Here is a 27,259-nt window from a genome sequence, read left to right on the forward strand (position 1 = left end):
ATTTTTTTAACCATGGGTGTTGTCCTCCTGACTGATCTGTAGATGATTAATTTTACAAAATTGCAAGGAAATATAATTTTAAAAAAGCACACTAAAACACTAAAAACAGACAAATATAGGTGTCAGTTCTGGACCTAAGTAAGTCAACCTCTGCAAAATATACAGCACATAAAGTAAGTGGATAAAAAATATAGTAAAATGTTCTCCGCAGTTAAGACTGTGATCACTGCAGTAAAACCAAGAGAACTGAAGGGAGACCAAACAGGATGAGGAGGGAACGTTTTCCTCACTAGAGCCGTCACTTCACATCCCGGCATAAAGGAAATCTCTCGTCAGACACTAGTCAACACTTCTGGGAAGTCAGGTGTCAGGAGATTTGCGTAGGAGAGTTTCACATTCAACACAGGTATTTGCAAGGTCAGACCACTCTGTTCCCAGCCATGTGTTTTATCATTCCTGCATTAATGGTGTGAATTATACAGGAACAAATCAAATCTATACACGCAGTGCTGCTGCGGTCCTGTGTTTCAGGAATTTTTCATATAAGTATCTCAGTCAGACATCCCCTTGTTGTTTATCGTGTAAGACTCAAGGCTTTTGTCCCATCATTATCAATTCACAGACAAACTCTTTATTCCTCAGTGGTATTTAAAAGAAACGTCTTTTGTATTACATTTATTAAAGGCTGAAAGAAGCACTTGATGTCCTAACCACAACATTTTTAAAGCATGTGGTTATTCAGTACTTTCCTATATGACTAAATTTAGAGGCATATTTCAGCAAAATAATATATGTATTCAAAGCTTGTCTAAAGTTTGATCTTACTATCAACATTCAAGCATGTTATTTAATCAAATCAACCGAAGTTTTAAAAAAGCAACCTGACGTACTATCAAAATAACTCGGCTAAATTCAGTATACTGTAAAAACAAATTAAGTTATGTTCAAATCAATACCAAGAAGACAACTCCATCTCTATCACATCCTATCGCTAACTAGAAACAAAGACATCACAGTGATCTTGCTTTTATTACACAATCAAGACAATGGACTTGCGTCAGGTTCATGCTTGTTTATCCATCTTGTTTTTTTCTTCAATTAGTAACACGGTAAAGCACACATTCAAAGCTGTATCTAATGAAAACATAACCTTGAAAAGGTCAACACTTATAATCGGTGAGGAGAAGGCCGTGTGTGTACACCTCACATGAAAACTAAGCTGTATAGAAGCATTAAGCATCAACCTGTCTTCTGAATAGAAGCAAACAAAGCTGCGGTCAAAATATAAATCATCTGTTATCCTTCAGAAACAGGAATGTATCTATGCTCATGGGATCCACTCATTCATATCCAGAGGGAGGCTGAAACTGAGCAATTAAAGTATCAGTGTGTAGGATTTAGTGGGATCTATTTATAATTGTGTTTTTGTTAGTGTATAAATCTGAATATTGTATGACATTAAAACTCTCAGGGTTTTCATTAGCTTTGAATGAGTCCTTATCTACAGAGGAAGCAGGTCCACTTCCATGAAGACCACCATGTTGCACTGCATGTTTCTACAGTGGCACAGAAGGGACAAACTTTGACTTTTCTACATCTGAGGTCACTAATGTGCTGACTGCAGTTTAGATCCGGAAACAGGCACCATTCTCTCTGGATGAGGACATATAACTGAAAAATCACTTAGAATTATTAAACCCAACAAAACATCTCTTTTGTTGCCACTGCAGCTTTTGTAGCCTTTACAGTATTGGTTTAGCATGCAGCCAGGGAAACTCACAGACCAATTGCATGTGTTGTGATTGCATGATTGCTACTGATCATATACAGTTGGCTGCCATTTTCAAACCTCTCCACTAGGTGGCAATAAATCCTACACACTGGTTCTTTAATTACGTATCTCTTTTCATTTTGCAAGGATATTTGACATCAATTGATTGGTAGGCCCCATCTATTTATAAAATCACAAATCTAAGTTCTCTGCACACCTTACCTGACAGCACCCTCATTGAAACACACTATGTTTCATTAAAAAAGACCATGCAAAATGCTGTCCTGCTGACAGCCAAACAAAGTCAGTAAAAAGCTTGTTTGCCAACACATTCTTCCTTGAATCCTCATGGCTGCACAGATATATGTCAAGTCACCTTTTCCCAAATGTGTTACATAATCAAAGACCAAAAGGGAAGTAGGGATGCACGATATCTATCAGTCCGATATATTATCGGCTCGATAATGGGAATTTCATATTATTATTTACTTATTGGAATCGTAAATTATAGCCGATAAAACGTCCGATAAACACATCGCAGCTGGTCGCGCTCATGACGTCATTCATCCGTGCCTGTCCATACCAGCGTGATGTGTTTACGTCCACAGGCTAAAGCAATTGATGACAGTTTTTCGCTCTTGATGACCTTGATACATTGACATGTCTTATTTGACATGTCAAAATATTCAATTTAAATTCTTTTGAAGGAGAAATTTTCCTCCTCCACCTAAAGTTGTTTGACGTTTTCTGATGCACTTCACTAAAAAACTAAAACACTGAGTCAGAACAGTTTTGTTGTCTTAACAATGGGATATTAATTCATCCATATTTGCTTACCATATTTTGCAATTTTAGGTGTGGATGAACTACAGGCTATCAAAACTATCAGAAAGCATCCCACATACACAAAGTAAAAGGTTAAAACCATATGTGAAATGTATTACCTGTGAGACCACCCCCAAGGCTCCTTCTTCGCACATTTCTTCCATCTTCACTAAGATGTCGTTTAAATTTGAGAGCAGGACTTAACCCATGAGTTATCTCTGGGTTACTGGACTTATGAAAGGACAAGGAGGGAGGGTAGAGGATGTGGTCCAACTAAAGAAAAAGACAAAAACAGCAGGGAATTAAAGATATATATGTATCCAGTTACTTTGTTAAAAAAACAACACAAAAGTTCCTAAATAACGGTTTGTAGGGCCTTTATCAAGGTGTGGATATTTGCATATAGTCAACAAATACACCAAACAACAGTAAGCTATAGCACAGCTAGGATGCAATAAGTGAGCTAAGATCTTTACAAATAATGAGCTGGAAGGAAGTGAGGAGTTAAGATGGTGAATGATATAATGAATTAATTTGCCTATGAATATAGTTTAATTCTAATAATCAAGTACACACAATAAGTTCTGTTAAACTAGTTTATGAAGTGTTTAGTACGTTAGTGCTAATGTAAGTGCTTTGTCTTTATATTTTTGGTTTTCTCAGTCATGTACGCAGTGTCACAATTAGCGCTGCGGCAATTTATCATTTTCAATTCATCATTAGGGGTTTACAGATTGTCCAAATTTTATACCTCCTTTTTCAGGTCTTATCCCAGAGTCATGGCTGGATCAATATTCACATGCATGCAATTGTAATGAGTTCTCCTCATTGAGTTAAATAATGAGAGATCAACAGGCTGCGCTATAGCGATTGCAGTGGGTTGGGATATCGTGGTTGCATGGTTCTGTAGCATGATACAAGATAGTGGACATTTGTATAAGATTGTTTCACAATCGATACACCCCAATTATCTATTCTTCCTTAAAGTTCTTCCTCGATTTCTTGATTAATCATGTTGTCTGTAAAAGCATCAGAAAAACAGAAGAAAACAGCCCTGATATATTTAACTGACAGTAATGTTAAGATGAGGAGAAACACTAATCAGGTATCAGGGGAAGTGTCAGAAATTTACACAGGGTAAAAATATAGAGCAAGAGGCTGTGAGAGTCTTGTCTTGTGAAGGGAGCATTGTGTTACAACCATGAGAAATACAGCTGCAAATCTAAAAACAGTAGGCAACCCAGAGGGCAAGGCTCAACTACTCAAGTGATCTAAGAGGGGGATTCCCAGGGAGTCCTCCATATCATGTTAATACTTATAGCTTAGGGGGAAAAAAAGCGTACGAGTTTCTCTCTCAAGTCAAAACTTGTGAGGTTTCCACACCCAGGGTGGCAGGATTTAAGAAGTAGGCCAGTATTCAAAACCTTCTGTGACAGTAATCAGTATGAATTCAAAAAAGAAATAGTCAGAAAGAGCAGAAGATAAAACATAAATGGTAAGAAAAGTAAAGCGCAATGCCTAAATAAAAGGACTATGCCAGGTTAGACATCCATTATTAACATACAATGCGGACTACAATGCATTTAACCAGCCCATATTGTTCTAAGAAGATAATGACCTTACATGACGCTCAGACCACATAACAATGCCCAGCGGAGTGAGGAAGAGGCCCTCCCTGAGAACACAAAGACACATAAATGGCTCAGAGCATGAGGTGAAGGGAAATAACCTCTGCCTCTCTACGGGATGATTTATGATCCCTGTGCCATTAATGACAACCAAGAGCTTTCTGTGTAGGTTGGCTACGCTTTGCCAAGAACGATGACATGAAGAGTAAGAGGCCCTGTTCAGACCTTGTATTAACATCCGTCCTGAGAGATCTGATCACAAGTTGACCGCATTAAGTTGTGTGATCACATCTGGTATTAAAATGTGTCCTTAATGTGTCTCCTGTGATCACGCATGATCAGCTCTAAAGATCTCATGACCCTTACATGCTACAACAGTGTTGTTCATTGTTTGCCTGAAATATATTATATACATTAAGGGAAAGAAGAGATATTACTGCAGATACCGACAATCCTGGGACTGAGCTCAGGCTGTGCTCTTACATTAGGAAGGGAGAAGAAACAGGGTCTTTAGCAGGATGGTGGAACATGTCTAAACAGACATCAACTCTATTTATACTGAGGTAGCACAGGCAGTACATTACATGGTCATATTTCATTTAGAAAGGATGTTTTAAATGTACAGTATGTATTCACAGAAGACATTTGCTTCATTATATAACATGCTTTACTGCTATACTATAAAAAGGGTTTCTGTGCAGAACATTCTAACAAGGACGTCAACTTGGGATTTGCAAATGAGCTGCTTTGTAGTGGTAATTTATGCAACGTCGCAAGATGCCCGAAGTCATAGACAGATATACTCAGCGTTTTAAAATATGATTGGTGTGGTAGTCTCTGTCTGAACTGTGACCATTTTAAATATAAATCTTATATTGAGTTTGTATAAAAACACTTTAAAACTATATTCCTACAGTCATAGGTTTTTGTTGATCAATGTTTAAGTAAAATAAATGAAACCAAAATCGCAAACCTCTACCTGCAGCCTCATACATGTATTACTTATAATTTATTGTCTAACAAAAATTCTGCCTTTCTCAAAAAGACAAGCACCATCACACACCCACAACCTAATGTTGAGCCAGTAACCACAGATGAGGCAGAGATGGAGAGCTGCGATACCCAAATGTTCATATGCATGTTTGTTTCAAATGATGTGGTGAAGCCTTAGTTTTTCCACTTTAGATAAGCCTACAATATATAAACATTTGCACAATAAATTAATCATATGAACATGTAGAAACCAAGAACTCAGAACATAAGTGCTAACAGGATATAATCTGGTAAACTCCTGCGTCACCCAGTCACATTGTTTACAGCCACAAGCATTTGGTTACAAACAGGTCATTATGACCGGAACACCTTGGATCATATTAATACACAAGCAGTGTGTGCCATCACCTGATGGAGGATGTCGCTCCGTCTCTACATCACAAAGGAAGTTGAAGACAATTCACAGAAAGCCTGCAGTGCTCTATGTATATTATGTTTAAGTCAGAGATATTTTAGTCACATTTTCATCAAAGCCTTTGAGTTAAAATTATTGAGCACAAGCTACGATATGACCATATCAATAATTACTGGTGTGTGATGTGAAATTATAAAAATAGGTAATATAGTCAACTATCAGTGTTATTTGTGCACTGCAGGGTCAAAGTCTGAAGTTTGGAGACCTGTGTATTTTACGTCAGAAATTGGCTTTCACTTGACTACGCAAACATGGAACAGCCAATAATCAATACCTTTAGCCACTTTCTCACTGCCTACTTAGAATGAGTAACACATCATGTATAACAATGTGAACCTAAAACAAACACTAACCCAGCTCTATATACTTTGTGATCCATGCAAAATGTTTGTCTTCGCCATCCTGACAAAGCAGAAATCAGTGGAAACTGGAGGGCTGCACAAGCTGGCCAGAGTTTCATCTGATTGTGGATTTGCTGAGCTTCAATGTTATCATCCAATTATACATGATCATCTGGTCGATCAGAACCCATGCAGCACCTTCAATGTATGTTACAAGACATTAGTGCAGTAATCTCCGTTATTAAAGGATATTTGTCAAATTTCTGCCAGTCCAGAACATCTGCACTGATTTTGAGAGTGGGTGTAAGCCCTTTAAAAACCTATTTAATTACATAGAAAAACTGCAGTGAGCCAATCTCCGTCTGCTTGCTGTGTGTACTGTGGGTAACACACACATTGCAGTTTTTGGCAGCAGCCATTGCACTTTCACCTACCACCATTTCTCTCTCCCTGCAGTAGAGCTCTTGTGTGCAAGATAAAAACCTGACCTGCTCCCCTTTCCTCCATCGACTGTTCCACCCTCAGCTTCAAACACAGTGGACAGTACCAACAATCCTTTGTTGTCAAAGCAAAGAACAGACAGCAAACACGTGAGACAAAGATGATGTAAAGCACAACACGCAAAGTCATCTGTGTTTACCCACTGAAAGATGGGGCAACCGTAACCTATTTGTATGTGACAAATAAGGTTTTATTACTATATTATATGTTTTTGCTTTAACACCATAATCATTTCTGAGAATACAGATTCTACCCTTTGTACACTAGACTGAACAGTCTGACATCCTGCTGCTCTTGTGGTCCACAGTACCTGGACCACAATATGCATGTCGCTTGAAACTCAACACTCTTACCCCCTTTCAATATTCCCTGCTACTCTAACGTGCATAAAAGTAAGGTTACACTAATCAACTAAACATTAAAATGAGAATAGCCATTTTTTGCCACTTAGGGACAGCAGACAAAAGTTGTGATACAATATTAACTGTTACTTTTGAAGTTGGTATGGTGACATTGTGTGCATGTATTTACACATCCAGCAGTTATGCAGCAGCATTATAGTTCATTTATAGTCCTTTTTCCTGGTAATCCAGAAACAGACTATTTTAGATTCTGCTGATACTTTCCTGTAGGTTCATCAATACAATTAACACTGTTCACATTATCACTTGATAAATATAAAATATTGGTTAAAGTAGCTTTAATAATCACTAACTCAAGATAACTTTAGGCTGCCAGTGAATGTTGTAAATATGAATTAAAAGGCTGTTGGAGTAGAAAGAATGAGTGGAATGGAGAAAAGTAGAGAGCCTCATACAGAAAAGGTGAATTAAGTCAGACAATTAGCAAAATAGAGTATAGTAAAAATAAAGAACTAAAGAATAATAAAAGTTAGTCAAGGATCTAGGGTGTATGCCAAGAGTCACCGAACCATTAATAGGAAAAGAGGAAAGGGAACCCTTCTAACATAGTGTAGATAAGACTGATCTGCAGAAAGCAGAGCAAACACTGAGGTTTTAACTCTGCTGTCGACCTTTACCAGCAAAACAAGACAAATGTTCGAGAGTTGGGAAAAGACACTCCACTGCAAAGATGAGAAACTTTTTTTCTATACCGGTGTATACACAAGCATGCACAGCTACCCAAACAAACTGACAAACAAAAGGACAGAACAGCAGGAAGAGCTGTACATACTTCACAGGCTAATACAAGAATGAAAGAGCAAGGCTGCACTTAGGGAAACAGTCCCCAAGGTCAAGTAATAAATACTCCAATGGTTCAAGCCAGAAAAAACTATGTGGTATTCACATACTTGTATGTGGTCCACGCACTGAGACCACTAGACTCAATTATGAAAACAACCCAAGTGCTGCTTGTAGTTGAAAACTGTGTTTTCCTTGAAACTATGTCAACAACATATTAGACATATTATGGTATACTTCACCTCCTCGCATGGTTCTGCTTTACAAGGTCAAAAGGTTTGGGTCATGATTTCCACATATAAAAATAGTAAATGTATATCATCAATACAAAGGGAAAATTTGCAAATGTATGCACACCCCAGGATATTAATTCCATTTGAAGCATTTGTGTTGACGTGTTGTAATCATTTCACTGAGATGGGAGAAAGGAGCCTTTTATGAGTATAGGAACACGGTCATTAGTCTGTTAGCGGTTGCTAAGATACAATGAGTAGCCATTTACCATAAAACAGGAAGAGACATCATTGGCTAATACTCCTAACCTATTTCCAGTCATCTCTGTCCCTGCCATTGTTTCTCCATCATACTCTTTCCTACACCCAACAGCTGAGAACAACATTCAGTGGTAATAATCACATCACACTTTTCACATGTGCATGCTACACACAACTGTAGAATACTAATATATAAAACGTTTTTAAAATTACACCAGAGACAGTAGATTGGTGCTTGTCACCTAATCGCTCTTCATCAAGTTCAAACTAATTTGACATGAAGCGCAATTCATGTATGGTGCTCTCTCCGCTGCCTCATTTGGGTGGAAAGGTAACAGGTGAGCCTGCGGATTTCTGATGTCTGATGTGCTTCTAGCCTGTATATCTTTTAATTCAAACAGGTCATTACAGTTCAAATTAATGTTTGAAATAAATGGGGGAAAAAAGTGACCAGCCAATTCACAAGGCGCAATTGAACTCATGCCATCCTTTGTTCAACTTGTACTTTGCCATTATTGATGACTAAGTAATGAGTCTACCAGTATATGTAAATTTCGAGCCTTCAAGCAATGACCATCTAATTTTGAAGCCTCAACTTTTTCAGAGTTGTTTTTTAGATTCCTAGCAGTGATTCATTCTTATTTATCAAAGCATACTGGTTCAAATGAATTTACTTCAACAACTTTGCATGAGATCAAAGGCTGTAATGTTACTGATGCTTCACAGTTCAACAAGATAATCACTAACTGTTCAGAGATCAACAGATCTGAGCACAGTTGCTTTAATCCGACACATATAATCTTTGAAATCCAGTAGAATCTGTAGTTTGTCCACATGAGTTTGGATTATCCTGACTCGATCAGTGATAGATAGCTAATTCATCAAAAGCTGAGAGCTGAATGAAACAGCTGATTGTTTCCAGCTGACTCGTTTTCAAACAAGAATGTGATGAAAGGGGTTACAATTATGCAATTGATGCCAACATGCAATATCATACTCAAAGGGGGTAATTCGAATGCTCCCCTAAATGCTCTGGACTCACTGGCTGCAGTTGTGCTGCAGACCAGCTGTGTGACGGTTGTCTGTTCTTCACAAGGGCAGCATGTCCGCTACCTCGTATATGTACTGCATTTCTTTGAATACAAGTTGGATTATGTACTAAACTTAATGTCAGGACACTTCGGTATGATAACAATAAAAGCCTCGTTAGAACAAATTAATGGATTCAGAAAGTGAAACACTGGAGTGATTTTACTTTGAAACGGGTTCGAGAAGTGTTGGAAATCCAATTTTGTGACTTATCCGACAGATAAACATTGTGGTTGACAGCAGAATAAAGAGAGAACATGATCTTTCACCTGAGTTTTAATGTTTATCTGTTGAATTTGTGTCACAAGAAACCGACAGCAGTTTCTTCCCGACTGCTGCCGGCCTCATCAATAAGGCCTGGGACCCTTTAACCAAACTGCACTGATATCCCTGCCTGTGACACTTTACAAATAACAATAACTGTACATTTTGCACAATCCCTCTCACTTAAAGTATATATACACATAACTGCCTTTTTTGTGTTTATTTATGCTTGTAAATTGAGCCTTTAACAGACATCACAAAATATTAAATAGGACCCTCCTAAGTGTTTTTTCTTGGAAGATATCGGGGAGGTAGATCTCGGCTTATGTTTAGAATTAAAAAGTGATCTTGGGCTTGAAAAGGTTGGTGACCACTGCCTTACATGTTGAGTAACACACTAAATGCAGCACCATGCACACTGATTCAGCTTGTGAAGAAATCCAAAACCTGACAGGCCTGCCATGCCTTGTTAAGGTCACTAAGCTATGATTGGACAATTTTTGCTTGGGGGAGGGGTTTAGTAAACTGTCAGCTGTCTGAAGATGTGTATGAGGATTTTTGTTGCTGCCTCTGTTAACACTGAAAACCATGGGATTTCTTCCTTTTTCCTTTATAGACACCAACATGACTCCAGAAACAAACACATGCTGTGATTATATAATGCGAATGGCCTTGTGTGATGCTTACTGTATATGTTAGTGAACTGTGCTCAGTGAACTCTCGAGAGAGAGCATGTTCATTGCTCTTTTTCTCAGGGTCAACTGCAGTAGAACAAACTATGTTCTGGCTGACCTCCTCACCCAACATCTGTCTTTTTCAACTCTCCCCGAATTTATATCTGCCCTGAATTCCTCTTCCCTTGCTCTCTACACTGAGGACCGATTTACCCATGAGGAAAACAGCACACTTAAAAGTCTCCCGGCTAAAATCCAAATAACTCTTATGCTATCAAAAGCCTCCAAGGGGTTCTTCACATTTCAGTCAACCGACGAAAACTTTTCTTACGGTCCCTATTTGAACCTTGTCTTGCTCTGCCAGAGGGATTTAGTTTCCTGCGTTCAAATGCAGTATTTTGTTCTTTACTTCTCTTGTTTCATACAATTTACCATGATGAGATTTATTAACTTCAGCATTAATAATTATTGAACCATGTTTATTTCTTATCAAGTTTTCCTTCTATTAAATAGAGTGCCTTGTTGTATACATTTAATTGTTCAATTATTGTTGAATTCTGTTACACCTATTATTTTGTCAACTACATACATATCTGTGAGTATACCAGGATAAAAGGAAAGCTTCTCTCTATGTAAAATGCATGACTGTTCAACTGCAGCCTCCAAAATAATCAGAAAGCTCAATCAAAACCTTATAATATAATTAACTTTTAGTGAGGTGCACCTAATAAACTGGAAACTGAGTGTATACTGGCATTTTCAATTACTTATTTACTGTAATCTTAAAGTTCAATGTTATTATTTAATTATTTAGAAAGAAACATTTATATTACTTCACATTCACAAGGTATATAACACTATAAGGTAGAGGGATTTTAAGGTGTTTATTAATGCACAGTTGTAAATTATTATTTCATTACTTATAACGTCTCATAGGACATATTTTATATAATTTTAACGGTTTTACAATATTGTCATTCATTTAACTGTTCATATAGCAGCATCTACTTATTGGTGTCTACGGAAGCTTTTACATACTTTAAATTCTACAAAGTACTTAAAAGAACTACATAACCTTCATTTAACCCTTGTTATGAATCCAATCAGCTATGTCAACAGGTGGAGTCTCTTACCTTGCTTCCCTCTGATGACGTAGACTGACCCAGAGTTAAATTCTGACCTAGAGACATTTTCTTTGTTTAAGTACAAACAAACTTTAGCTGCTGTATCCCTTCAAATGCTCAGTCATCACAAACAGGTGGATTCAACCCAGACATGGACGCATACAAAAGACGGCACAGGAGTCAAAAATCAACGATGGATCGAGGAAAGACACTGTCCACAGAGGGAGTGAAAAGAGTCTTAACCGGATTGTGGTAATCCTCTTAGCTGTGAAGCATACACTGACACTGGATGTCCCTCTAATCACCCTGCTTGGCTGCATGCTTTAATAAATGGCTGCTTATTCAGGGGCACACCACAGGGTTAGAACCACTGCACAGAGACAGAGTTAAACATTGTCAGACTGAAGCAAATATTGATACTCAAGCACACACAGATGCAATGCCAGACAGTTGCCCTTCCAACTTCAGGGATCAGACTGTAAAGATGCTATGATAAAAAAGGATATAGTCGGAGTGAAACAGATGGTGGAGAGAGGGATTCATTTTACACTCCCAGTTCAATTTGATGGTTTTACTCTTTGTTCAATGATTATCAGCTCAAGTCAAACCGTCAAGTTCACATTTATTTTTCCATTGATCCAACATCATTATCCACAGAGCAATATGATAAGCAAAGCGCACAATAACACTGAGTGACCTGTAACATCCCACGTGCCAGTTGAGTCACTGTTTTCTTACACAATAAAAGCACGCCCAACCCCACAACAAGCACGGCTAAGTATTTGGCTTTAGATGATATACTTTTACTTGTCTATTCTTGTCCCAGGTTTGGATGGACTAAAATTATTGTTGACACAACTCGTAGTAAAAGTTTCCCAAAGCAGAGAATAGCTTCTTAAAGTGGTGGAAGTGAATTTTTCAGCCACGGATTCCATCACTCTCAGTGATGTATAATTAACAACATGCAGAAAATTGAAATGTGCTGTTTGTCAAAGACATTAAGGACAGAGTTAGAGGAGAAAAGTCTCTGACATGAATGTTATAAGATGCAAACACAACTAAGATCAGTGGCCACATTTAACCTGACAGTTGTTTACAATGTTCAGTCACTTTAGGACACAATAAAACTGGTCTGCTCTCTATTGAGCAACCCTGTATGCATAAAGATAAAACACCAAGTCTGTTTACATGGAACACATAATTAGAGAAAGGTTAACTGTATTAAAGATGGATCTAAAATGACTTCCGTGCCTGCCTGAACTTTACTTGGCCTCCATTTATTTCATGAAAACAATTTCTCTTCATCATACAGCACAGACACTTTTAAACAAACAGCAGCGGTGCTTGTATGATGAACATAGCTGAAGTGAATGAGCGCATCTTTGATGAGATAAATGAGACTTCTGCCAACCTAAACACACCAGCTCAAAGTCAACAACACCTTCCAGTGGGTTTAATCCTTTAACCATGTGTGACACTCAGTTTGCCAAGCATCACACATGGTTACTCCTTATTTGAACAAACCCGTAACTCACTGCCAAGGAGTGCCAGATTTGTCAAACCAAAGAGATCCATAGGGAAGTTATGAGTAAGATAGTTATTCACAGTTAAGTAATTTTCTTAAGTCTATTCATGTGGGCTGTTTGGTTTATTTTATTTTTTACAGTTATCTGAATAGTGGATAGAAAAAGAAGGTTAGAAAGAAATAAACATTCATTAAATAATGCTAAATAAATGCAACATAGATTTGATGGAAAGCGGAGGGGTAGCCGTCTAAAATCTGTTATGTATTAAACCTTGGGAGCACCAAAAAGAAGCTGTGAAGACGACATTTAAGATCGCCACATTATAAGTTGGTGAATTTGTTGGCAAACTGTTTATTTACACATCCAGCAGTGACAACACAACATTATCATTAATTTGGAGTTGTGTTACAAAGCATTTGCTGAATGTAAGTTCAATACTGGCTCTCCTTCTTGTTTGGTATTTGGTCTCTTCAGACTCCTGAGGGAGAGATCTGGCTCCTCAGCTGCTAAATGCTCCTATATGTCAGTCTGTCAGAGCAGGTAGTGTACAGCAGGTTTTTTACTGTTAATAACCTTGAAAGACATAGACGGTAGGTAGTCATATTCTTTCCTACAGCCAAGCTGAACGTACTGCAAAAGAGTATGACTGAGGTGTTTGGACGACTTTTTACAGCATGCTTATAACTTAATCACTGGGAAGGAACTCAGCACACAGTGAAATTACAAAGTATGCATGGCAGAAGAAAAAAATATTTTTAAACATGATCCACTTTAAGAATAATACCACTTTTAAGTGAGTGTTTTGTTTAATGCTGCATAGACAGCACCTTAGATTAAACACATTTTGGCTCTCACCCTACCACTAGGGAAGTGGTTCTGTTTGTTTTGGTGCTCACACTGTGTACCGAAGATAATCCACCTAACTGTCAAGTAGCTACTATGCCAACATCTGCAGTCATTGCCAAGAGTGAAAGAGTGAGAGCCTAGCATGTGGGAAGAATAAGAAAAGGTATTCTCTGTCTTTGTTGTTGTTCTTTGCTGATTTATGCCAAAATGACCTGCCCACAAGCTTATCACGTCGGTGGATATACAGGCTGCAAATATCATACATTGTTGAAATAATACCATTAGGCTTAAGGCTGAAACTCACAGGATGAGTCTGATCTTTAATGATCTTCTGTGGGAAACGCGTTTGTTATTTCAGCAACAAAAATAAAAGCAAGAAAATAGGAAATGGACACCACTGGCAATTTTTGTACTGTGCCATCTCAGGTAGAAATATGAAAGTATGGTTTATAGATTCATGATTATGAGAGGATATAAAAGCAGAGGGATAAAGATAAGGAATACAATTAACAACACGCCATGTAGCTTGGCAAGTAGTGTGTCAGACTCTGTGTGTTGGATTCAAGTATTACTTGAAATTTACAGCTGTTTGTAATAGACCTACAAATAGAATTATCTCTCAGGTTATTATCAAACATGTGTGTATAGTTATTATACAAAAGTTATATTGAAGCTCATTGAGTTAATCAGACTACAGTTGAGATTAACTGATGAGTCAACTATTTTGATAAGCAATTGATCTTTTCAGTCAAAAGTGTCAAATACTGTATCTACTGTTGCAGCGCCTCAAAAATGATGACTTGGGCTTGTTTTAATAATATATGATAGATTATATATATATATATATATATATTTGACTTTTGGACTGTTGGTTGGACAAAACTATCAATTTAAGGATGTCACTTTGAAACCACCAGTCACACTAATGGGAAACTAAAAGATGATTGACAGATTGACAGTAGCACCCTGCAACAACTATTATGAGTGGCTTTTTACAGGCTGGCTTCTGAAGGGCAGGCTGCAGAACAAACAGTTACAGTATATGATGTATCCATGGAAAGCAGGTGCATCTGCTGCCAATACTTTGCAATGACATGTCATAATTGAAAGTTATGTTATGTCTCCAGTGAGCTTGGGCCAACATCTGTTAATAAATCTGGATGCCATGTTACCTGGTTTAATCCATTTTGGTATTTTATCTTGTGTATGAAAGAAAGGATTATGCATGGGATAATCTCATTTTGACTGCAGCTAATGTTCTCTGTAACTGCCCACCACATTGGACTGATTCAGATGCCTGGGATGAACAAAGACTCAGCAACGCCGAGTTCTGTGAAGACAAGTATTTTGGACTAATCCCATTGAGCTCCATAGAACGAGATGCACTCAGTGACACTCTGAAGACTCATTGTTTGACTGCACAGCAGCAAGACAAAGGTCAAAGTTCCCTGATTAGCCCTAGTGTATTGCACTGGAAGGCTGCTCTTCACTGACAGGTCATCTGACCTCTTGTGGTGTTTGCGTCTATTAGGTTGAGAATAACAGCTCAAATTACATCTCCTCTGTTGCCAGCGTAAGATAGGTCACTGGTTTTAAATTCACTCCAAACTGACATTTCAAAAGGGGAACAGGAGGGAAAAGGGCCACAGGGTTCATCCAATGCTGCACTGGCTCAAAATAAGGGCTGGTATGCTTTAAAATTCTATTGTAGGGACACTTATGTAACATTGCCTTTAACAACAAAATTACATTCATCATCCCAAAAAGAGGAAAAATATCATATAATATATGAAAGAAGTAGAAATTAAGAGACCAGACTTGCTTGCCTGCATCTGTGATATCTCAGCTCTATCTGTCGCCAAGCCAATTTAGCTGAGCACCACTGTCGGCAAACACGACACCACCCTGGAGTTATGTTCCAGGGGATGTCAGTGCCTGAGAAGAGTCTGCGGTTTGATGTTTACAAATACTGAATTAACATTGCACAGAGAAAGGCCAATAATTAAATGTGTTTGGGCTCATACAACATACAATTCGGGCCTGATCTGCAGTTCTGTGTATTTTCAACTTCCAGGACATAGCAAATTCTATATTTCATGGCGTCGGCATAGATCATGCAAAAAAGTAGTGATTGATCAGCTATTGTTGCTCTACCATTTCGATGCATTGCACACAAGAGATTCTGAGTCAAAATGTTTGGAGTAACATGGATAATGTTGCACAATTATCTGTATTTTCCCCATTGCTCATATTAGACATCACAGAAGCTGACAATCAACCACACCTACAGCCTGAAGTCATGCTGCATGATTAAACAAATTTGTAGCTCTGGAGATCTGTAACACACCCTTGCATGCACCAGTTTAAATTGTTGTCATGCAAGCTAGTCAATCCAGTATGCAAGGGCATTCATGTAGTGTTATATAAAAGCATTAAATATCCATGTAGTGTTATCTAAATGAAATGGCTGAGACATTAATTCTGTTTCCAGGGTAAACACAACTGCACTCTCCTCTAAAAGATCAGGTTGATCCCAGCATGTGCCTCTAATGTTGTATCATTACATTAGTCACAGAGCTAAGCATCAACTTTCTGATTGACAGCAATCTTTGAGAACCCCAGGTTAATTAACTTCATGCTATACTGAAATCATTTACTAATTAAAATATATTTTAACTGTTGAACAATTAAAATAGGTTTTTGTCCTGTTTCTTAAGTTATGCTAATGATTTTTCCAAATCTAAGTAGCCACAAATAACACGTATAATCTTTTTGTAAAACTATTGTGGAAGAAACAAATATTTTAAAGGCACAAACCTAATTTACAGTTTATTAGATACACTTAGCTTTAAACAATACAGTCTGCAATAAATCCTGCCTTTGTATTGGATTTCATTTTTTATTAAAACTGTTTTATAGATGCTTTTATTGGGCTAGGCAATAACACAGGTTCTGTATATATACTGATGTATTACTCGTGCATTGTGCAAGCACACCCCAGATTTGTAAAATGTCTGGGGATTATCAAGAGTTTGTTATTCTTTGTTCATAAAGAAGAGTTTAAAACCACAACCTTCACTAGGGAGCAAAAATCTGTCTTAAAACTTGTTATATTTGATCTTTCTGGGTTTTTAAAGATTAGTCAGAATATCAGATATTTAGCTCTGTGACTCAGATTTATTGCTAATACATAAGAAACACTACCTGAGGCTAAGGTCAGCTGGTGAAATGACAAGCAATCATGCATAAGACAGGATTCAAAGTTAAAACAGAGAGCAGTGCAGCTGCTCACTGCAAGACTCAGAAGTACATGATGGATGAAGTCAGAGGAGTACACAGCATAAACTATACTTGTACAATGTACTGCATCTGTTGTGTAATTTTGGACTATCTATAATGCTTCATATTTGCTTAAAATATGTATTTTTTGGTGTCACAAATTATAGAGGAGAATCAGAAAAAATAATTATGTGCAACATCATCATTTTGCAGGACAGGTTCTATATCTATAGATTTAACTTTAACACTCTGTGTGTTCATCTAAAAACAGAAACAGAGTCCTATATTACAACATTATCAAGGGGTGCACAATATGGCCAAAAATTACATAAAAATCTAAACTTTCACATCGGTCTATATCTATAATTATCGCCATACATTTCATTATAATTCTTTTTAGGTTTAAAGACAGTTTTTTGCTCCTGAGTGGCTGTGGTTTTTAACTCTTATTTATGACCTGAAAATGACAAACACTTGACAAAGAGCAAAACATTTTACAAATCTGAGGTAGATCTATTCCCTGTTACCTTTGTTATATTGCTATTGATTAACTATATTGTTAAAATGATTGCCTCCGCCAAGGAGATAGTTTCACCTCTGTCTATTTGTTTGTTTTTAAGCAAGATTACAGAAAAACTAGTGTATAGATTACAGAGAAATGTGGCATGATGGGGTATGGGTCAGGGAAGAATTAAAAAAAAATCCTCATGGGGCAGATTATTTTATTCGCTTTCTTCAATGTTGGGAGACGGCATATTTCCATTGATTTCTCAGAGAATAATTAATGGATCTTGATGTGAGAATTTTGTTTTTAGGGTGCTGATATTTATGAGTGAGTGCAATTTGGTGCAGATCCAAATAAAAACATGGATCTGATGAATTCATAAGGGGACTGTGCTCTACATGCCTTTACATGATCTAGCTTTTGTAAAAGAAAAGCAGCGAAAATATTAAAATGTCACATATCATTGTTATTTTAATACATGTAGTATACTCTACCACTTTCAGTTTGTATACAATTGTGTGAAGCTTTGTTTATAACCAATGGGGCTGTTTGTGTTATGTTACTTCATGTATGCTTTGTTTTTCTAATCCCACTTGGATGATTACAGCAAATTAAACTTGTACCCTAGTGTTAGCCACTGACTTCACCACATAATCAGTCAAGCTGGAGCCGGATGTTGTTGAGAACTAGTCTCTAAAGTAAAGTCAAAGTTAGTCAGTTCACTGTTTTCACAAGTCATCTGCCTGGTGACTAATGATAATCAAGGGATGACTGACACACATTTAATTTGACTCGGTTCTATTCCGCCCATGTTTGCATCCCGACTGGTTTTTAAGTCACAAGTTATTTGTGTGTTTACCTTCTCGTCCTCCTCACGCTCTTCCTCCCCCGCTGCCGCCGCCTCCTCCTCCTCCCGCTGCGTGTGTCCATCGTCCTCCGCCTCGTTGACACTGTCGGTGTCCGAGCCGGAGCTCTCCTCTCCGGCTCCAGAAGCCAGTCCGCGCCGGGCAGCTGTTGCCTCCTCACCCTCGGACAAGGTGTGCGACCCGGAGGAGGACGACGACAGACTCCCGCCGCTTCCAGCCGCAGAAACACGGTTGAGCTCCATGACTGTTGTTGTTGCTCAGTTAATACCAGCAGCTCCGGAGACAGGACGACTCCATGAAGAAGCGAAACAAATTAGCCCGTCAACACACCTGTGCAGCCCCGTGAGGTCATCGGAGCTAAAAAAAAAACGACGCCGCTCTCTGGCGCAACTTTAATTTTAAAAAAAAACTACGTCACGACGAGGAGCGAACTCTCTGATGTCTCCTGTGTGTCTGGAGCCTGTTGCAGGAGAAGTTCACAGTCCAGGTCAGAGCCGCCGCCGCCTCCTGTGTGTGTCTCTGTGTGTGCGTGTGTGTGTTTTGCTGCTCCACGCTGCCTGTGACCTCGCTCTCCACGCACAAGTACAACGTTGGCCTAAAGAAACCACGCCCACAACGTGCGAGGGCGGACCAATCAGAGCCGCGCTGCTGCCAAACCAACCACATGAGTTTTCACCTTCTTTAGAAGGCCCCCTCCCTCCGTGTTGAGCACATCAGTGGTGACAAGTGAAAGTGCACAACAGTGGTGAGGTCACAAGCAGGGGTGTAGAGAGAAAAACCAGGGGCCAGCCTCAGAGTCCCCCTCCATCATAACATCTAACACTCTTCTTTGTTCCTCATAATTACATATTCAGTAGCTGTGTTATAAAGATAATGAACTCATGGCCTCTCTCGTGAACACGATCAGTGCAAAGGAGTGAAAGTGCACAGACAACAGTGGTGAGGTCACAAGCAGGGGTGTAGAGAGAAAAACCAGGGGCCAGCATGTGCCGCCTCAGAGCCCTCCAACCTCCCATCCACTCCAGCAGCCTATTACAACATCTAAAACTTATCTTTTTTCCCTCAGAATTACATATTCAAAATGTGTGTTATAAAATAATGAACTCATGGCCTCAAAATGGTTTAAATGCAACACCAGAGCCCAATCGATACCTGTCCGGTAATGAATTAGCCTCTGGGGCCAATGCCCTCGTTTTGGGGCCTCTGGTGTAGCCAACTAATATCTAGGCAACATGTTCATCCTCCGTTCGCCGTAGACTGTTATAGCCCCAACTAGTTTTCTTTTATCACACCAGTTTCTCCACAAAAAACACAAACAGACATTTCTCATAAATATTTTTCTCCCCAACACTGGCCATGAAAACTGCAATTTAAGACATGTCACAGTTTCACCTTCAAAGGAAGTACTTGTCTTAAAATGATCGTGTTTTCTGGGTAAAGCACTCCATCTCTCAGGATACCGTATACCAGCCGTACCATATCCTTCCGCACCAGAGGGCCCACTAGAGGCCACACTTGCACAAATATCTGATATTTATTTTAGATTTATTAATTTACTCTGGTGATAAACACATTTCGAATACTATACAGCATACATGAAGAATAACCATTATTTGAAGCCTTCACCAAGTCCATCTTCTTTCTGACTCAGTTTGTCTTGAATTAGAGTCACATTTGCACTGGAGCCCATCAGATAATATTTTGGGGCTTCTTGTGTTGTGACATCTGTTATCTGGGCAAAAATGTTGTCTTCCCTTTGCCACACATGCACCGTTGAGACTCAGACTATTGTCTTTTATAACAACAGTAGAATGTTTCTCTATACAAAACTCAAACAGCTATTGTAGGTGTTTAAAGGTCCAGATGACATTGTCTCTAATCTCTATTAGCAGCTATCTGCATATAAATGCAAAGCGATTGCTGATGCATTTTGATCAATGTGTTCTCCCTTTTTTGCGCTCCAACACAGACAAGCAGCCAAAGCATGTTCAAACGTGATTCGTCAAACTAGAAAAGGAAAGCAGAAGTTGAGCCTGTGCATGAATCTCAACACATGCAACAGAAGTGGTTATTCGGTCATTAGTGATGACGTTTTCACAATGCATTTATGAAAGTCTGCATATTCAGAAGTTTTAGCAGATATGAGCCGTCATTACTCAAACAGTGTGAGGGTTTGCTTTTTTGCCTCACTTAAAGGTTTTCATTATACTCTAGGTGTGAGACAAGCATATTGAGGCCTTACAGCAGGGACAGGAGTGTTTGTTATTTGCTTTTGTGATATTTCTGTTTGCATCCTGTTACTTTTTAAGGTTATTGCTGACCAAATATTGGATATTACAAGCAACTGCTTTATATAAGATTGAAGGTGAGTGCAGAGCTGCAGAGAGGCTTTTCGCCTCTGGCAGATTAATGGGAGAACAAGCTTCTAGTGTCAGAACCTGCACATAAATCATTCTGCACAGTGAAGCTCAAACATCCACATGAAGCAACAAGAAGTAAACCACACTTTGGTGGAGACGTTTAAGTTGAAGTAGAGATGTTTTTTCAGCATAATCAAAACTGATATTACTCTCACACATTATGCAAAATTGCTATTATATGGTACATTGTTTATTATTGTTCTTTATGAATTATAATGTAAAGCGGCATTTTAATGCTGAACTGAACTTCAGGTGAAGTTCATTTTAATTTAAGGTCATAGCTGTAAGATAAATGTGGAATAAAAAGTACAATATCTTCCGTAAAAATGCAATGAAGTAAAGCTGTTAAGTTGAAAACAAAGGAAATACTCAAGTAAAGGTACCCCAAAATGTACTTAGGTACAGGATTTTAAAGGTCCACTGTAGGATTTAGTGGCATATATGGGAGGAATGGAAAATAATACTCATAATGATGTTTTTATTGGTGTATATTCACCTGAAGCTAAGAACCTCTGGACCATGTTGCACTGCCATGTTTCTACAGTAGCCTTATATGGACAAACCCTGGCTCTAGAAAGGGTATTTTGCATTAACATGAAGAAATGCTAGATGCTACTCAATCATACGTACTGATCCTTTTAACGTACTTAGTTACTTTCCACCATTGAAGCTGCAGCTGAAAGGTAATCAGATACATGCACCAGCGATGTGGGTGTTTGTGCGAAGGCATAAATCCCAAACTCTTTATTGGGGTTCCAATGCAATCAAGCACTATCCACTCTCCTCTCTTCTTCTTCTGTTGCTTTTTCTCCCCCCATCAACTACCTGCAGTGCAACAGCGCCAACTAGCTGCCAACACTGAAAACAGTACATCAATTTAAAGTGAATGCAAAGAATATAGAGCATTAAATTAAGATTATTGTGCAACCATGTCCACTCATCAGAATTTCACTCTTACACAACTAAGGCAGCTTTTTAGGCATATGACTCACTGACAGCTCCTGGAAAGACGCCCCATGGTTGAAGTACAAGAGTCATGGGCCGTTCCCCGAATTGAAAGTGTAGAATTGCGTGAAAGCAAGAAAACAGAACATGAGGTCTGTCCACTTTCTTGGCCTGTGACGACCAGCAAATGAGAGATGGTGTCTGTGTCGCATGATTTGTTTGGTCTTCTGTCCTCTTCTGGAAAACATCAGTCATTTCAAATAACAGTAGGTTTTTCCACTCACATGCAACCTGATCATATTTATGTCTTTGTTTCTCAGAATTGTTTGTCCCCCACACTGGCCATGAAAATTGCAATTTGAGACATTTCCAGAATAGCAGTTGTTGGCATTAAGTGGGACACCTTCAGATTACACAGTTTTTCGTCTAAGAAGGTACTTGTTTTAATTTGATTGCATTTTTTTGTTAAGGCACTACATCCCTTGGATACTGAATGCCAGCTGTACCATAGCATTATCCTCTCCCACCAAACAGACCCACTAGAGGTCATATTTGCACATACAATATTGGCTGTCACTATCAACTACAGGAAAGGAGAGGTACCACAGCCATGAGAGAATGCCTTCACTGTGTTTTTATTTATTTATTTCAGATATACTATAGTATATAACACATTTGCTAGAGGTAAGTCATGGAGGATCCCCTACTACCAGTAAATGTGTCATGACTGACATTTGTTGGTGCAGGACTACACCCCTGCATGATGTAAGAAAAGTTTATTTCATATAGTACCTTTCACAGAGCAAGACAAAATGTGCTTCACAGAAGTAGTTGTTTGAAATTTGACATAAAATCAGACAAAGCATTTGCACATTAAAAAAAAACATTAGGAAATATAGATAAATATACATGACTTCTATTTGAAGGCAACTACAAAGAGTGCAGATCTTATGTGAATAGGAAATGCGTTCCCTAGTGTCGTAGTCATGGTTTCGATTGTGCTATAACCTTTTGTTTTTAATTGCGAGCGAGGGACTAGTAGGAACTGGTAAAGCCCTGGTCTGAATTCTGAGTTCACCATAGAATGGGTTTGATGTGGGTCATCTTGCTAGATCCAGTCAGTGGCCTTGCAGCCAGACCAGTTGGAGGAGGCCCAGAGATGATTTGCTGAGACACGTGAAAATGGAATCGCAATAATCGAGTCTGGACGATAGAAGAGCGTAAATTATCATCTTCAGTTCCGGTTTTGGTACAGTAGGCTTCAGTTTTGCAATGTTTCTCAAATGGAATACACAATGAAGGGTTTGATGTGTTGCTCGAAATGCATGGACTGATCAATAATAACACAGATATTTCTAAGGAAATGGATTTTTCAGCTGGAGAAAGAGAACCAATACACTGGGGAACCTTAGAGGTGCAGTATCTGTAGCAATGTCTCGTGCCAAGCTTTTGCATCCACTCGTGCAAAGCATACAGAGAACACAGACACACACACACACACACGCACACACTTTCTGCCTAAATTGTCTTTAAAGATCCATATTCGTCCAGAACAAGTTTACAGTCAACAGCACATACTGCCCTAATGGCCTCCCCTGTTAAGCCTGAGCTCCATTTGCAGTGAACCTCAAACAGCTTCCTTCCTTTATGATCAGTATCACATTATGTCGTGGCAGACTGAGCTCTATAGAGTAAACAGACTGCAGAGTGTTGGGTCATTATACTCAGTCACTTCTTGAGCTAGTGTTGACAACCTGATGTATCAACACCAGAGAAAGTGTCGACCTTCACAAGGATCCACTGCACTGTTGCACTTCGACACTACTGTCAGGATCTGCACACTTAATTTGGCCCCCGCCCAATCATCTCTGTTTCTGAGCGCATGAATGTTGACGTCAATAACAAACTGAGATTATCTAATGGTAGTGCAATTAATTTAATTACACGTCCTTCACTATATTTAGCTGCACAAGGCTTCAAGAGATGGCACTTTCAACCACTTTGGTCCAGACTAAAATATCTCAACTCCAATTGCATACTGATATTAATGTTCCACATAGAATTAATTGTAAGAACTTTTTAATCTAGCCCCATCATTATTTCATATATCATGACAATCAAGTTACGTAGTACAATAAAAGTAGAAACTCCTTTGTTCCATGTGCAATTAACCTGCTCAATTTGAACATTTTATATAAGCATATTCATTTTAATAACTTCAGTGGACCAAGATAGTGCTGTTGTGGTGTTGCACTTTGTTTAGTATGTTATACTGTACTGCTTTAGTGTCTTTTATCTTGTGCACATGACTGCAAGCCACGTTTCCAATCTGGGATAACAGACGACTGAACTGAACTTGACTGTTATAAAGAAGACTCCAACATTATTTTACCACTATCTTGAGCAGCTTTTCTTTTATTTACAAACACAAACTTGTTTTTTATGGTTTTTGTGACTGTACAATATTGGTCACATGGTGTTTTTTGAGAAAGAAAACTATGTCTGTATGGGTGACTTTTGTGTTCACATTTATTCATGAACATCATAAACTTTATGCCTGTCTTAACGTATGAGAAACAAAGGTTGCTGCTTGTGGTGTTGAACCCTGCTGTGTATTCTCTCTCTCTCGTGTGTCTCATATAGCCGTGTTCACTCAGAGACTCTCCACTAGAGGACACTGTTTGCTGATGCTGCTGAACAGATGTTACAGAAAGCGACTGACCTGGATATCATCAATGAAAACTCAACATGCATTCTCTCTTCAGCAGTTTGGAAATAACTGGCTCCCCTGCTTTTGATGCACAAGGGTGAAATTGTTAAACCCAAAATAAAATGGATGTTCTTGACAATTTTTGAGCACAGTCCTGACTGTGATTCCTTCTGAAAGGAAACAGTTGGAGTCTAAAAGTAAGAATTATTCTGAAATTAAATAAATTCACAAAGGCACAAACACAAGGTACAAATATCCTTTTCAGGTTTCTGTGCAGACATATGACAAAGTATGCAACTACTGTCTATGAGACACTGAACTTAGACATTATTTACACAGACATATTCATAGGCTTGATTTATTCTATACCACATATAATTGATTATGTTGAGTTTGAATTCAAACAGTCCCCAACCCCATCCTGTATGTTGCTTTCATTATCAGGACCATTCAACATCTACGTCAGTCACGGTCACATGTGACTATTGAGAAGTTGTTAGAAAAAGTACGGTCACCAGGAAGTCACCAGAGATTAGATTTTCACCTCACTTCAATGATTTTAGTCATATATTTGTACAGCTGTCTTCTTTTATTAATTCCATTTACTGCTTATCCTTTGAGGGTCGTGGAGGGGCTGGAGCCAATCCCAGCTGACGTTGGGCGAGAGGAGGGGTTACACCATGGACTGGTCACCAGAGTATCACAGGGCGGATATACAGAAACACACGCTCACACTTAAATCTCCAACTACCAAAACTACCAAACTACCAAACCCCAGTCTGCATGTCTTTGGACAAACTCCACACACCAAGGCCCTGGCCAAACTGAGATTTTGAGGGCGAACTTTGCTGTGAGCTAACCACTTTACCACTGATCCGCCTTTTATCAACCAAAAACAACCAACAACTTACTCAGGTTGCTAAAATTCACAATCAGTGTTTGATAGTGTTCCTTAAACATGAACCTTGCATGTTCCAGTAAAAACAGTAGTGATGATAAATACCAGTTCAGTGTAGAAATGGAGGCTCATTCAACATCAAACTAAGAAAACTAAATTCTGATCAAAGCAGAACACTGCGAGAGAAAACCCACATCATCTTTCAACTCTCGTTACCCACGAGTGACTTGCAGCACGTCGCTGATCTTAGAGATGATAAAGAAAATTGAAGGTGGGGAAATTTACACATGAGAAAAACTTGAGTGGGCAGAAACTTACTTATTCATCGGAAATTGATTTCCTGTGGCAAGGATCTTAAAAGTTATTTTCTAATTTGAATCATGGCTTTTGATGGAACCCATGCGATCCTCCCAGTTCCTCTAATCTGTTTACGAACACGTCTGTATAAGTCTTTCTGAGAAAAGAAAAGTCTTCTTCTTCTGCCTCGTGTCTAATCAGACACCTTCTTAAATCTAAATTAAAAACATTGGCAGAAAACGTAAAAAGACAAAGCTTGTGCAAGCTTCAAACTTTGTTCCACAGCTTGCAACGTGCTCGAAAACAGTGTTAAAGATGAAGCTCTTGATAAACAGCGTTGATGACATTCTATTGGCCAGCTAGCTGAAGTCGGTGAAGTGTGAACTGAGCTTCCTGTGTTTGCTGCTCAGCACTGAAGAAGGAACATGCAGTAAAATGTACATGTGTGTGTCTCTGTCTTTGATTCTCCCTCTAAAAACACACATGACAGCATGTGCACTTGTAGGTTCCTTGTTGTAGTTCTTACTGTGTTTGGTGACAGTTTTCTAAGACCTCCTTTACCAAGCACAGGTGCAGCCTGTTTCTATAAGGTGTTTAGGTCTTAGTTGTATGTCAACATAATAATACTAGTTCAAAATAAGTTTTTCAAAGAGAATTGTTTTTGCGACATGCTTAGTTTGTTGCAGTTCCTTTAATAATACAGATTTTAGCACGCTGTAATCAAACGACAAACAAGACAAACATAGAACTACAAACACACAGGACAGAATTGATCTCAGTAGACTCGGCTTGGCTGTGGAAAAGAATATGGATACCTACTGTCTGCCTGTAGTTTGCAAGAACGGGACCTTTTCAGGGTTATTCTCTGAGCTAAGATACTTTATCTTCAGTTATGGGAAGTTATTCTGGGACTCTGATATTCTTTAATGTCCATCAAACTTACATAGGTCTTGAATTTGAGTCTTTATGGTCTTAAAAGTGCAGAAATCCTGCACTCATGCATGGATGTAGGGTTAGGGTTAGGGTTAGGGTTTGGGTTGGGGGTAAGGACATCGATTTCCTGCAGACAATGATGAGACGACAGCTCTTAAATTCAACATCATTATTTGAAGCTCATGTAAAACAGGTAACTTCAGATTTATCCTAAACTAAACTAAACTGACCCACTGGGTTTTTAAGCACTTTTAGATTAACCAACTACACAGCAACTAAGTCTGTGTTATTAATAGCTGAGCTCCAAAGTTGAGAAGTTAAGAAAACAATCTCTCCACAAGATCTGTTTTGTATGTGATGAGTTATTAATTCTTGCTGATGTCAGTGATTGCTGACAAAGTAGAACCTAATTTTAAAATGCAGATTTTTCACTAAAAGCCAAACTCTTCAAGACAAATAAAAAAGCTTTGAATAAAACTTGCTTCTGTTTTTTTCCCTTGAAAAGTACAATTATTCAGTCTAAAGTTATTTACATTTTATATAATCCTGCTGCACCACTGAAAAATACAGAATCAATAAATGAGTTACAAATGCAAATATTTGTCACTTCAACAGTTTCATTGCTGCACACACGATCCACCAGAATATGCACA

The 27,259-nt window shown here is 38.5% G+C and overlaps 1 protein-coding gene across 7 annotated transcripts in view; it reads right to left on the bottom strand.

Moving 5' to 3' along the window:
- mast4 (microtubule associated serine/threonine kinase family member 4) overlaps positions 1-18,645 on the bottom strand; it is a 91,179-nt gene extending 72,534 nt beyond the window's left edge. For all 7 annotated transcript variants that reach the window (XM_035183873.2, XM_035183871.2, XM_035183870.2 and 4 more), the window contains exons 1-2: positions 18,397-18,645; positions 2,716-2,869 (exon numbers count right to left, since the gene is read on the bottom strand). In XM_035183873.2, coding sequence (XP_035039764.1) covers positions 2,716-2,869; positions 18,397-18,645 — 403 coding nt within the window. The remainder of the gene's footprint in view (positions 1-2,715; positions 2,870-18,396) is intronic.
- Between the last annotated feature and the right edge of the window lie 8,614 nt (positions 18,646-27,259).

This window comes from Hippoglossus stenolepis, chromosome 18 (genome assembly GCF_022539355.2).
Source record: "Hippoglossus stenolepis isolate QCI-W04-F060 chromosome 18, HSTE1.2, whole genome shotgun sequence".
NCBI classification, from domain to species: Eukaryota; Metazoa; Chordata; class Actinopteri; order Pleuronectiformes; family Pleuronectidae; genus Hippoglossus; species Hippoglossus stenolepis.